Here is a 13,808-nt window from a genome sequence, read left to right as displayed (position 1 = left end):
TAACTATTTTGGGCATGTGAGTATAATCCTTTCCGGGGTATAAAAACCTCCACACATCAATTAGATCATTTGCTGAGAGGAAGTTCATGAGATCTTTCGATACCATGGGTTTCATCTCAAGGTTGGAGCTATCTATTGTCATAAACACTTGGTTTAAATCACCAGCAAATATAATTACTCCCATTGGAGTGTCATTAATTAAGTTTTTAATGGTTCCAAGATATTTCATTTTAGATGAGGGGAATATGTATTTATCAATGTATATCTTTGCTCAAATATTTCACATTTAATATTAGAAACCTACATTCTGGATCAGAAACATTTGATGTTTATGGCCATATTTTTGCCACAGCAACTTTCCTAGCAACATTTCAGTAGTTGCTAGGAAACTCCTCTGTCCTTCAAGTTGCATCTAGGCATCTTGGGTTTTTTTGGTTGGTCTTAGTCCTTATTTGGGAATTCCAGTTTTGTTATTTGGTTGCTATAATTTTGTAAAGAAATTTTTGTGTAATTATTTGCTTTGTCAATAGTCATTTCATACTGAAATTATTTCTCACTATTCTCTGTTCCTCACTTTCCTGTTACTGCAAAGACCAAAACTGCTGTATTGAGATGGGTTTAGTCTTTACACCATTTTATCCACCTCAAAAGTTATAGACATGTCATCTTATCCATGCACGACTGCTAATAGATTTCTCAACCTTTAAGTGCACTGCAGGATCCAGTTTTGCTCAAGGCTGGCTTGGCAAAACATCTAAACATATTTATAACAAAAACAAATAAAACATCACGCAGGCTGAAGATTTTTATGATATGAAATGCCCTTTGGCATATTACACTCATTGCCACACCCGTAACTGTATCTGGTGAGACACTCATCTGACTTAACTAATCTGTTTGAAAGCCTATCCCAGCCAACCATAGACAATTGATTCATTGATTAACAGTGGAGAGTCTTCAGGTGAATAAGATCATCTTCACCACCTTGTGCTGTTAGTCTGTGAGGTTAACTTGCTAAATTATCGTGGAACTCGAGTCCACAACACATTTCCCCATGTAGACATAAAAATATCTTGACCTTAACCATGACAGCATAACCCACACATCCATATTAATGATGCTGAGCCATGCACACACTATTGTTTTGTGTTGACTACCTCATCATACGTTACAATAATCAAAAAAGAAAATCTGCTACACTGACAGACTGATAGGGTAGCTAACTTTTCAGCAACTGTTTACCTGAGAACAAGGGAGGCAAAACATCAGATACAATCACACAGTGTTCTAGCACTGACATAGGAAGTTAATGATATGAAATGGACATGACACAAACATCATTTAGACATATTGTATTTATCACTTTCAACATAGACAGCTGCTGTCATCAGTTTTAAAACAAATAAACTACACAATGCTATGTGGGATTACTGCAGGAATTGCGTGCAGGGTGAGAAAACAGTCAGGTCAACTGAGCTATCTACCCTCCTGACAAGTTGCATGACATTTACCACTCCCTCGCAATTCATTCATTCATGTCACAATCTGTAGGTTTAGCTAGTTAGTTAAAAGTGGGGGAAAAAAAGAAATTCAATACAATCGATAGGAGCTAAAAATAAACCTGTGATATTAAATCATAGTATGGTCTTGCTTAAAATTGTTCTGTTATGTACACTTAAACACCCTCTACCCCAGCACCCAGTAAAAAGATTTTTCCCCCAAAGATTGCCACCAGCATATCTGACAGTAATGGTAAATCTTTCAGATACTACATTTCACTGTTTTACTAATGGAATGCACATTTAAAGCAGAGAATTTTAACAGATAACAGATAAATGTCTGTTAAATTACAGTTCAAAACATCAACATAATACTGTCCTTACAGAACCACTAGAGCTAGAAATAACACACTGTTAAAAGCACTGAGATATACACAGTAATTAAAAGTAGAAAAGTAAAAAATAACAAACAACCTGTCACTGTCAAAATATAGCTTTTCAAAACAACCAGTGCATGACTTTGTGTGTAGTGCAATTATTATATCTTTGAGCAAGCCATTACTAGTTAATTCTTGTTTCATGGATAGATGCCAGCATAAAATATCTATGAGATGTTTAAGTCCAAAATGTACGCAAAGTACAAAAGTATATTTTTTAAAAATCCAACCATTGCAGTATATGTTTTTTACAAGGATCCCCTGAGATTGGTCCATAATCACAATCACAAACAAGAAGAGAAGAGTGACTTGTTTGAAAAAAAACATCACAATCCAGCTTTGCCCTTTAAAGTTGTATGTTTTTTTCTTGAATTGTCTGATAACAGATGCCTCCCAAGGTCTTGAACTTTGGCCCCAAATTATCCAGAAACTGACCATCCTCTCCTAAGTTGCTGAGTGACAGCTCATCCAGTGATTGGCACTTGCTGCCCTCTCCCTCATAGGCATATTCATAGGGTTGGTACGCAGGGTGGTCTACATGGTCTCCATCAATCACGTACAGTCTCTGTAGAATTTAGGGGTTAAAAATTGATTTCATCATATGAAAATATATATAAACAGACATTTGTACATACATATACATGTTATGTATATGAAGATTAATTGAATCCATTTCACTGCAGCAGGATTGTGGTTTATCCACCACTCAGTGCAGTTTACTGAATAATCAGGCATTCATGTAGCATATCTGTGTTTAGCTCTGTGTGGTGTGAGACAAAGCGTTAGGGTTAGGGTTGGGGTTTGAGGTTCTCTTACCCTGTCGATGTGATCTGCAATGTGTTGATTTGATCGCAAGCTGAAAGAGCGTTGGTATGAGTTTCCCTGTTAAAAGCAAGGAAGATTATGAGTTCATACAGTATGTAGCCAGAATAATATGTACTGTATCCAGAAGAAAGTGTATACAATTCAAAGATGTTTTTGTCTTATATAGGGAATCAATTATTAATTGATTACTTGATTAATTTCAGAAATTAATTTGCATAATTAATCATTGGAATATTTGTTTTCTGGCATTCTTAGATACTGTCAGAATAATGTATGACTATATTTATATTGTACTACTTACTAAGAGATATTAAAAATGAATGAACAGCACCACTTACCTGGAAGGTGTTTGCCCTGCTTGTAGTCCACGTAGAGTACTGAAATGAAAGAAAGTAACACTGATTCAGTCTACACTAGCCTTACTTGACATTATCTGGAGACGTGTGCCTAATAGACCTCAATGTTTTTGACAGTTGTGTTTGTGAAATTGTTCTCTGTGGGACCATGTATAGACAGAGAAAGCATGCTAAAACTCTGTTCTTCAGTCAAATTAAATGGATCAGGATCTAATATAAATGAAGGTTGATTAAATATTATAAACATCTTTCAATAAAACACAGTAAAATGTAACAGCACCACAAACTGTTGTGTGTGCGTAGGTGTAAGTCTGTATTTTAATATATGTCTGTGTTATTGCTGCTGTATTTTTAATGTGCAGACAAATACAATAAAATACATAATCATGAAAGAAAATGTAAAAAAATATTCCAAAATCTCTAAATAATTTAAGGAAATCCACCTGTGGTTCCAGATTTGTTCTCCCATCCCCCCCCCAAAAACAGCTTTTTAAAAAAGGATGAAACTCTGAAACTGATACTGAGTATGTGTGTTGCTCCACAGACTGTAGAAAACAGGCTGCTTCTGCTCACGTAACATAGGCCTATATAAAAGTAAGGGTGCAATGATACGCTGATTTACATCGATACATCGATTTAATGAGCAACGAGTCAATAGCATCAATACAAAATGAAACCATCGATCAGACCTCGATCATTTAAGACGTGCTTTTATTTTGAAATTCCCGCGCACGCCTTCAAATAAAATGCCATGGCGACGGCCAGAAAAAAAATCTGTGAAGTTATCTTTTTTCTACAAAAACTAAAAACCACGACTGTAAAAGAGCGACATGTTTCACTGCTGCCGCTGCTGCTGCTGCTGCAACACGTCTGCAGCTGGATTATACAGTCAGTCTATCATCAGATGCTTCAGACATCACGTTACTGTAAACTCAGACACACAAACACCTGTGTTATCGTGTCGTTTTTTTCCTCCCAGCATGGTAGACACCACAGTTTTAAAACAGAAGCAACATCCGCAGCTCCCAATGCAGGTGTATCCCAGTCTACCAGCACTAGGAGCTGCAGCGTGCAGACTTTTTTCTTGCCTTTACAGATTTTGTTATTTGGTCCAGCTCCTGCTTTCAGACTCTAGATGTGTGTGTCTAGTGTGTCTAACACTCAATTTTTTATTTTATAGGATGAATATATAGGATTTATAGGATAAAACTGTACATCAAAATGTAGAGAAAAAAGAATAGAAATACAAATGTCAAATTATATTTTTAGAAGCGTTTTGTGATTTGATTTAAAAGGAAGTGATTGTGTTAAATCAGCTGTGATAACTTCTCATATCAATTGCTACCTCCTGAATCGAATCCAATCGAAATCGTATCGTGATAGACTTTTTGATATCGGCAAACATCGAATCGTTGTTCATTAAATCGATATAATATCGTATCGTGAAGAAACTTGTGATTTACATCCCTACATAAAACGTACAGGTTTTGGCACCTCCTTATGGATGCAAGCAAACATTCTCTTCAATATGCACCCACCAGAACAATGGAACGAAAACCCACTCATCAATCACAGTTATAACTACTCACCATGGTCTGCCCTCCAATGCCTCTTTCGCTTTGCTGCCTGCCCAGTGATGCCATGTTAGAGTCAGGCTATAGGGGATATACATTGAAGTGAAATCAGTAGGGAAGGATATAGTAGAGTGCAGAGACAAGATGTATATGTTTTGGTTATATTTGCATGCACCACAAAACACTGTACCTTCATTGAAGTCTGTAAATATTCCTCTAAATCTTCATAATATTTTGTCGTAAAGAAGCTCAAACACATAAAGGACACAATCTATTCAAAGACCTGTTACTCACCAGGTTTAACCCTGCACTGCTGAAGCCATTCATATCCTGGGCCATTACTGCAGGCATCTGAGACATCTGAGACATCTTGTAGAGCAGAACAAATGGATGAAGCAATCTTACAAGCATAGCCAATAAACATTATTTTCGTTAGTAGTAGGCTATTTAGCAAAGCGTCAATTTATGGAAAATAATAACTCCATACACGTTTATGCCTTTTGCTATATTACATTCAGAGGCTACTACAGTGTTATGCAGTTAACTACAGTAAATATTATGCTGCAGTACAAGTTCACCCTTTTACCTACTACATTATTCTTTCCAAACAGTTATTTGTGTTGTAGACGTGTCTACACCACACACCTTAACCACAACCTTACATAGAGAGACAAAGAAAACTTAAGTGGATTATAGCTGTCATTCATTTTGCAGGACGATAACACCTGCCCTTTCTAAAATTGTTTTCTTCTATTGCACTCACATTGACACACCTAAGACCTTTCAGTGGAAAATGTCAACACAAAAAGGAGAATAATAGGCTTAGGAGAGACATGATTAGTACCGGCATGCTGGCTTTTTTTAGGCCATCGGTTGCAGTTATATGTTGTGTAGGTGTCCGTATCAGAGTGGGCTCAGCCTGATAGAAAAGAGACAAAAAAAGAATAAGTAACAGGGTAGCCTCCAAAAAATGGGTGACATAGTAGGATTTGTCAACAAATATAGCATACCGTCACTGTCAATCTAATTTGCACACACACACACACACAACACGATCAACATACCTTATATTCAGAGCCCCCTCCCTCTTGGTTGTACTTGATGAGTGTCTGGTTGCCTTCGTCCTGATTCATGGGGATGTGCTTGAAGTCCTTTCCTCCACACTCACACATAAAGAGGAGCAGCAGTACTGCTGACACACATCAAAATAACACTAAGAAGAGAGTACATGTTGTGTTTTCTGCAAACATCACTGGCACATAATTGTCAAGGGCAGTAGTGACCTAGTTTAGAAAAGTTAAATAGGCTTGTGATCGGGAGGTTGCAGGTTTAATCAATGAATGGGCAGAATTACTCTGAGTGGGAAAGTGAGAGAGCAGTGCTTGCCCCTCCTTCGTTACCACAATTGAGGAACCTCAATGCTTTGCTTTCATTGAAACATCTCTTCAAAGGTTCAAAACTAAAGGAAGGAATTTATGGTATGGCTTTTGCGTATGTTGCATGCACATCAGGACAGCCAGAGCATTAGATACAAGGGTCATGCCAGCATACCAAGCCTAATTTAGGTTTAACTAAACCTAAATTTAATCAGAAAATAAAGACAAACAGATGAGGTCAGCTATTGGACTACTTGTTTGTTTGTGTTCAGGTGCTGCAGAAATAATAAATCACGTTTTTCACTGTGCTACCCTACCACTCTATTAGTTAAATGACTAGGTGGTCTCGTTATGAGTTGACAATTTTGAACAGATTTTCTCAGAGCAGTTAATTTGAATTACTTGACTTTTAAACTTTTTAAGGTCAGTGCAGGTTTATTGAGAATGAGTCTTGTGCTTTTGTTCATGTTTCCACTGATGCTCATTGTTGCCATACTCACATAAAAATAAGAGAAATCCTAAAATGAGCAGTCCAATGCCAGCAGGCCCAAGACTAGATGAAGCAGACTCTTTGGCAAGGCATACAGGTCCTTCTCCACAGTCACACACCATCACTTCCACAGTATCCTGTCCAATCACACCCTGCTGATCCTCTATCACTACGGGCACCGAGTAGTTTCCATAAGCAAGTGTCTTCAGGCTAATAATCCCTGCTTCCATACCTGGTGAAGGATTTAAAGAGAAGTTTGAGATGGGTCTTCAATTGGAAAAAATATTTTTTTGATAAAGAGGTGTTACTCACCAAAGGCAGGTTCTAGTTTCCATTGCTTCTTTAGAGTTGCATCATTTTCATCATTCAGGGAGAAGGCAAAGGGCCCGCTAAAAGGAGGGGCATCTGAGTCCTGTGCAGTCACTGTGACCTTGTCAGCCTTGTTTCCACACAAAATGACCCCATTGTTGATCAGCTTAGGAATGTTGTCATTGATATCTCCCAGGTGAACCAAGACAGTACATGTACCTGTGGCTGGAGGCTCACCTTGGTAACCACAGCAAATGAAAAAGCACCACTTCATTAATCTTGTCATATTTGTGTGTTTGTTTGTTTAATATTTAGTTAATGGTGGTCCATCATACCATCATCTATGGCACCGATGATAACTCTGTAATTGCTATCCTTGTCAACAAAGGGTGACTCTCTGTCCATCTTCTTAGACGCTTTGATTTCTCCTGTTTTTTCATCAATGGTCATCCAGTCAGCTGCATCTTCTAATAGCACATACCTGATCATAGTAAGAGAGATTGGAGAGTGGAACAGAGCACATTCATTGAAATTATGATTTCTAAATTGCAGCTGCTGAAACAACTCCTGAAACTCCTGGTTTTATGCTACAGTCAAAATGGATCTAACTCCCACAGCGACCACAGTGAAACCAAGGTCATGTGGGTGGCAAGACTAACAGAGAAAGGGCATTCACTTAAATGTTCTTTTGCAACTTCTAGGCTGGCACTTTACATATTTGATATTTGAGGTACTATGTGGTTGAAGTAATGTTAGTTTTATTCTATATACTATTCTTGGTGAGCTGCAGCCAGGACCAGAGAAATACATCAGCAGTTAGGTTATTGAAGATATGTCAGTTTTGGTATATTTGCCGTCCAGTATAAGCATTGCAGTATGGAAATGCATTTGTATTTTCCAACCGATGGCAATTCGTGACACTTCTCACAAACAGTGTTTTAAATTGGTTTCTTTTTTTTAGACTGCCAAATCACACCTGGCCAGGAACAACACATGAACGATAGCCTTTTGGCTAATTCTGACATATTTACAGAAATGTTTATTAATATGCACTGTCCCTGACAAATAAACTAATGAAATAAATACAAATACAATTTGTGGTAATTTAGAAACAGTGTTAATGTTACATAGTTAGTCCACCAGAGAGAATTGACGAGTTTAGGTTTTCACTGTAAAATATCTAGCTCAATACACACTCTTGTTATTCTTTGATGAACAAATGTATCAAAAATTGTCTGGTTTTGACCTCCTTGCCTTGGACCTCCATGTCCTCATGAACGCACCAGCCTTCTGTCCCTGACGCCGAATATTGCCTGTTCCTGTCTGCCTGTGGCTGTGTGGCCTCCTCCGGATTCGATCCTGTTAGGAGAGCCCAGAGACTCCTGCCTGGTCATACACCTCAACTCTGTGTGCTACTGCCATGATCTTACCTGCTGCCTACTCTGTGTTATGAGTCAGAGAGGGCTCAGTGACCCTGACCCCTGCCCTGCCTGTCGCCCTACGCATAACCCTATACCTGTTCAGTTACCTTGTGGACTGTATAATAAAGATCATTTAAAACTGCTCACTGGTTCTGTGCTGCTATTGGGTTCTTCCTCCACCTGTTACAAAAATGTTCATATGTGCTCATTTTAAAAAACTAACATGAGGCAATATACCATTGTAAGATTATTATTTTTTAAACTGTATGTGCAAGGTGGGGATGAGCTCAGTCAGTACACACTATATACACCAACCTTATGTTGTCTACGTCAGAATCAACGTCCTTAACCGTTGGAGTGAACAGGACCTGTCCTGGTTCCTTCTCTTCCCTCTGATACACATCTTCTGTTGTTTTGTCAAACTCAGGTGGGTCATTGACATCAATCACTTTCATTGTGATGTTGACTGAATTTGGAGGTGGGGGTGTTCCTTTGCCACCAGGTGTTTTGCCTTTACAAACAAATAAGGGTTCCTCATTCTCTACTCCGAGCTGTAGGGTTGTTAAGGTTGTGCGCTCAAAATCCTTCCCCTGGAAAACAAACACAAATACAAAGTCAGTACTGGTTCAGCTACTGTTTATTGGTGGATAATTAAACTTTGAAGCTAGCTTGACCCACTTTAAGTGTCATTTAGAATGAGAAATGCAGAATTACCTTGATCACACTCAGAATGCCCTCATTAGTTTCAGGGTCAGTTTTAATGGCGTAGTTTCCATCCTCATTCCCTTTAATGAAAAAGTATTTGGCACGCCACCCAGGGGTGTTAGGAGTGTCCTTGTCCTCTACTGCAACTCTCAAAACCTCATCGCTGAGGACCATCTCTTTTACCTCACCGTGGTACTGGACGGGCAGAACATTTTCATCTTTAACATCATAAATCAATAAAATGAAACTAACAATAATTATAACCCTTACCTCCTTGGCCTTGAACGTTGGTGGATGACTGTTGGCGTCAAGAATATCGAGAGTAACAACAGCAGTGGAGGAAAGGGACGGTATTCCATGATCCTTTGCTTGAATAATCATTTCATACTTCTTTGCTTTCTGAAACATGTATAAAAGATAATATTTTAGATATCAAATCCAAATGACTGTGTGTGAACTTACATGGTGTAGGTACAATAAGCCATTGAGACTTACATCATAGTCAAAACATCCTGTAAATTTAAGTTGTGCCAGTCTGCCATCGATCCGTTCCACCGCAATTTTGGGCTCTTCTGGTGTCTGTGATAACACACTGACTGTGATTTGAGAGTTTGTTGTGTTTTGCTCATCTATGTCCGTCACCTGCAGCTGTACTGGCAAGTACCCTGCAAGGAGATGAGGAAAGGAAGTACAGGAGAGTAAGGAATATGTTATAATGAAGTAAAGAATGGGAGTGGGAGAGAGTACTGTACACAGTATGATTGAGCCCAGATTTGAAAGGATTAACATGTTTCTGTTAAACGTTATAGACTTCATGAAAACTCCTCAATAGCCTTATCACTGTGATATTATTTTAATTTCTCAAATGTGTAATTAGTAATTGCTGGCCAAAAATGTCCACAATTGTATACTCACCCTCTGGCGAATTTTCCTTCACAGATGCTACGATTTTATCTTCGAAAAACATAGGAGCGTTGTCATTGATGTCCTTTATTTCTACGTCAAAAGCAAGTTCCCTGTCTATTTTTTCATGGGTGATTTTGTCGTAGATATCAAACTTGATCTGTGAGAAAAGGTATTCGTGTAAGATTATTTGTAATGGTTACAAACTAATAAGTATAATTAATATTATAAGGGGGATTGGCGATTCAGCATTAACTCACATGGAAGAGGCTGTATTTCTCTCTGTCGATGGGTTGATGGACATAGACATACCCCTCTTCTTTATGGATGGAGAACACTCCCAGTGGCGGCCTATCCACACCCATTCCACTTATATGAAACCTATGGTGGTTCCTCTCCTGATCTGTCCTGTCATTAAACATCTAGTGTCAAGACAGAAACAATTTAACTGTTATTGTCTGCTTGTTTGACATGGCTAACTAAGCTGCCATATTGAATATCATTTCATGTACTTCTTTCTACTTCTTTCAAAATAATGTCTTCACCTGTGAAATCTGTCTGGGGTATTTCCCTGGTTCCTCTTCTGTTACTTCAATCGTAGACAAAACCCATCTTCGCTTGGAGCGCACCAACAGCTCCTGTTTGATATGATTGTTAAAATTTCAGCTTGAAGCAAAACATTTTTGGCAGGAGATTACAGTTCCAAACATGAGTCAGTTACCCGCTTGCCACGCCTGTTCTGGCTGCCTCGATGAGATTCTGCAGCGGCTGCAACCTACAACAGTAAGGAAACTGGAAAGTAATACTGATTCTTGTCATCACAGAGACATTTCAAAGACCTTTCTCAACACACTTCATTTATCGCTCTTTTACTCTTATTTTCTCCTTTAGAGTTAAGTGTATTGCTGTGGTCTCATTGTCTGTTTTGCTGTCTCTCTATCAGACTGTCTTTCTGCATGTTCATCCATTCATGACTTTCCCTCCATTTGTGTCCCTGTATTTTTTACAGGATTATAATTAGTGTACTAGGGCCTGACCGATACTGGATTTTTTGTTATCTTCGGTAGTAAAAAAATCCCATATCGATATATCAGCCAATAGTCTTTTATGTAGCTACAGAATATTTACATGAACACACATTTTTTGCAAAGATCCCTCAAAGTGTGATTATCAAACACTAGATCTGACAAAGATATGTAATGGAGGTGTGGTAATTTCACAGTTCAACAATAAACGTTATTTTATAAAATGACATCACTGTACTAAAATATTAAACTTCACTGGGAATAATTATAAATTACTATAAATTTTAAAAAACACACAAAACAAAAAGACATATTGTACATATATACATATGTTTTCAACTTGAATTAAGAAAAAGGATCATGCTGCCTATATAACATAATTTTATTTATATAATTTTTTTCTTTTTAAAGATTTTTTTGGCACAGATGCTTTTATTTAACAGTAGACAGACAGGAAACAGGAGACAGAGGGGGTTGTGACATGCAGCAAAGTACCTTGCGGCTGGGATTTGAAACCGGGTCGTCTGCGTTTGTGACATGCGCTCTAACCACTCGATCACCTGCACACCCTTTATACCATAGTTTTTATATATATATGTATATATATAACAATCGGTTTCTAGTTGGAACTTTTTTATATTCTTCTGACTGCCTATACGGTTTAACCACGACAGGAAATGAGAGGTGGGGAGTCACATGCAACAAAGGTTCCCAGCTAGGTACGAACTGGGGACATTTCATTTTGTAATTAATCCCAGCCAGGCCTCCAGGGTGCTCTAAATTCTGATTATTTAACCTTATATCAATGTTTTGGCAGATCTTGTCTTCTTCTTAATAAAAGCTGGCATTCATAAGGGTGACATTTGTAGTGTGTAGAACAGATGTTTGAAAACACTGAGTTCAAAAATCCAAGTGATTGCAATTTGTTTTTCACTTATTCAGATCGCTGGAAAAATCAGAAATGTGGCCAGTGATTCAGTGTATAGGTTTCTGGCACAACTTTACCTACTTCCAAGGTGCACAGAGAAGGGAAAAAAGTCTAAAAAGGTCAAATCTCCAGCATCAGAACAAGCGGCCTTCATCAGGGTCATCATAAAACAAATGACAAACAGCATTTAAATAGGGTAGAAAAAAGATACACAAAAAGTAACTAATTATGTACATCCAGACATGTATCAATCAATGGCGTTTCATGTCATGTGACAGGCCAACCATTGTCCTAGACAGGTAGGAGGGAAAGGGAAGTATCCAATAAGATCCATGGATGACACCATTTTGGTCCATAAACCAGAGAAGTGTAACTAAAGGGATGATACCTCAGTGATTCAGTGGTCTGCAACAATGCTAATCATCATAAAATATGCTATCTCCTCCCTTTTTTATGTCTACCTTACAAGTTAACATCTCACAAAAATAGGTGTGGTTTTTTTCTTGTTTTTCTCTTTACTTACAAATAAAGTAAAGATGCCCAATTGACATGTGTTTGGCACAATGGAAACCACATTTTTCACAATTTATTTAGTGCAACACCTAGATACCTAAATATCCAAGCTAATTCACCCAAGCGCTCAAGCAAATTATTTAGTTAAGACCTCAAAACATGTCACAGTGAATTCAGCAAAAGTACTAGTAGGACACAAAAGAGAATCTCTTGTTGCCCAGAATTAAGTTGCACAATCCTTATATCTATTAAATAATACAAGGAACTTATGTTGGAATAACAACAAAAGATCTGACCACAGGGGGAAGTGAGCAATTCAAAACAGTGCATGCTTTAAGATTCTCAGGAACATATCTAAACTTTAAAAAACAATCTAATCCAATAACATTGTACTGTAAGGAGCTCATGTTACTGCGGCCACAGCTCGTATTTCCATAGTATCATGCATAGAACTGGTTTTTCTTGATGAGTCTATCCATTCACATTTGCCTGCAGCAGAAACTACATGTACTACGTGTGCAAAATCACAATTAACTAAACTCTCTCAAAACACTTTATGATAAAAAATAACCAAATACTCGCTTTTGTTTTTCGAGCTCATTGTTGACTTAAGTAGCATTTTCAGACAGTACGTTGCTTTACTGAGACAGTAGATAATTCAGAATTGAATGCCTACCAAGAGAAGCAGGAAAATGGTCCTCATCTTGATCCTTTCTGCCTGGTGTCGTCTGTAGTAGTGTTCCAAAAGAGTTAATAACAGCCTTAACAAACAGAGGACAGCCCACAATGCCTCCAGGCAGCAGGTGGAATGACTCCGCAGTCAACAAAGGAGTATTTGTTCATAGATACAGGTGTGATATAACATGTTAAATGTAATGTCTGTTTATACAGTTTGTTGTGTAGGATAAGAGCAGCCAGACCTGTTCTTAATGTATGTACTGGGGTATTTGCTTCTATGTCAAAATGTATTTTGTGAGAGAGTGTTTTAGATAAGGAGGTAATTGGAGCTTGTGCTGCCCTCTCTAGGTGTGCTGAGAGAAAAAAAGGCTTGGCTCAGAAGTGCTCCCCTTCACCTCTAAAGCTCAGTTTACCATGTCTTATTTATGTCTGGCCTACTTCCCATGCAAACATAGCTCAAATTCATAGGTCCAGTACGTATCAGATTAAATTTATCTCAGTTTTATTGTTGTGCTATCTCTATGACACTTCACTAAGGAAAGGAAGGACAAAGGATTCAATTCCACATAACAAAACTATTATATAATTTCAACCCTCTTCATCTATGTAATGTTTTTTTCTTTCAATGTGAATGTCAAAGCTGCCGTATAGGGCCCAAAGCTGTAGGTGGAACAATTCCCATTAAATAAAGGGGAACACTTATTTTAGACATCAAGTCTGCCTTAAATGTTGTCACTTGCTGCAACTGAAAAACAAAACCTTGGGTGTG

At 38.0% G+C, this 13,808-nt stretch overlaps 1 protein-coding gene across 1 annotated transcript; it reads right to left on the bottom strand.

Annotated features, from left to right (window-relative positions):
• Window positions 1-2,282: 2,282 nt before the first annotated feature.
• cdh26.1 (cadherin 26, tandem duplicate 1) lies at window positions 2,283-13,064 on the bottom strand. The gene is made up of 18 exons (XM_053317988.1): window positions 13,038-13,064; window positions 10,617-10,670; window positions 10,441-10,533; window positions 10,156-10,317; window positions 9,908-10,055; window positions 9,488-9,657; window positions 9,263-9,391; window positions 9,002-9,187; window positions 8,603-8,877; window positions 7,202-7,347; window positions 6,870-7,103; window positions 6,568-6,789; window positions 5,756-5,880; window positions 5,536-5,610; window positions 4,986-5,060; window positions 4,707-4,772; window positions 2,753-2,818; window positions 2,283-2,501 (listed from the first exon to the last, which is right to left on the bottom strand). The coding sequence occupies exons 1-18, from the start codon at window positions 13,062-13,064 to the stop codon at window positions 2,283-2,285; spliced, it is 2,472 nt and encodes an 823-aa protein (XP_053173963.1).
• Between the last annotated feature and the right edge of the window lie 744 nt (window positions 13,065-13,808).

Source organism: Scomber japonicus, chromosome 4 (assembly GCF_027409825.1).
Source record: "Scomber japonicus isolate fScoJap1 chromosome 4, fScoJap1.pri, whole genome shotgun sequence".
NCBI lineage: Eukaryota > Metazoa > Chordata > Actinopteri > Scombriformes > Scombridae > Scomber > Scomber japonicus.
This window is presented reverse-complemented; position numbering and strand designations above follow the sequence as displayed.

Excerpts from the sequence above, each read along its gene's own strand:
- cdh26.1 (XM_053317988.1), bottom strand. The coding sequence starts at position 13,064 with ATGAGGACCATTTTCCTGCTTCTCTTG. Across the intron at positions 9,658-9,907 it reads GAAGGAAAATTCGCCAGAGG|GGTACTTGCCAGTACAGCTG; the intron begins GTGAGTATACAA and ends ATCTCCTTGCAG. Across the intron at positions 6,790-6,869 it reads GAAACTAGAACCTGCCTTTG|GTATGGAAGCAGGGATTATT; the intron begins GTGAGTAACACC and ends ATCCTTCACCAG.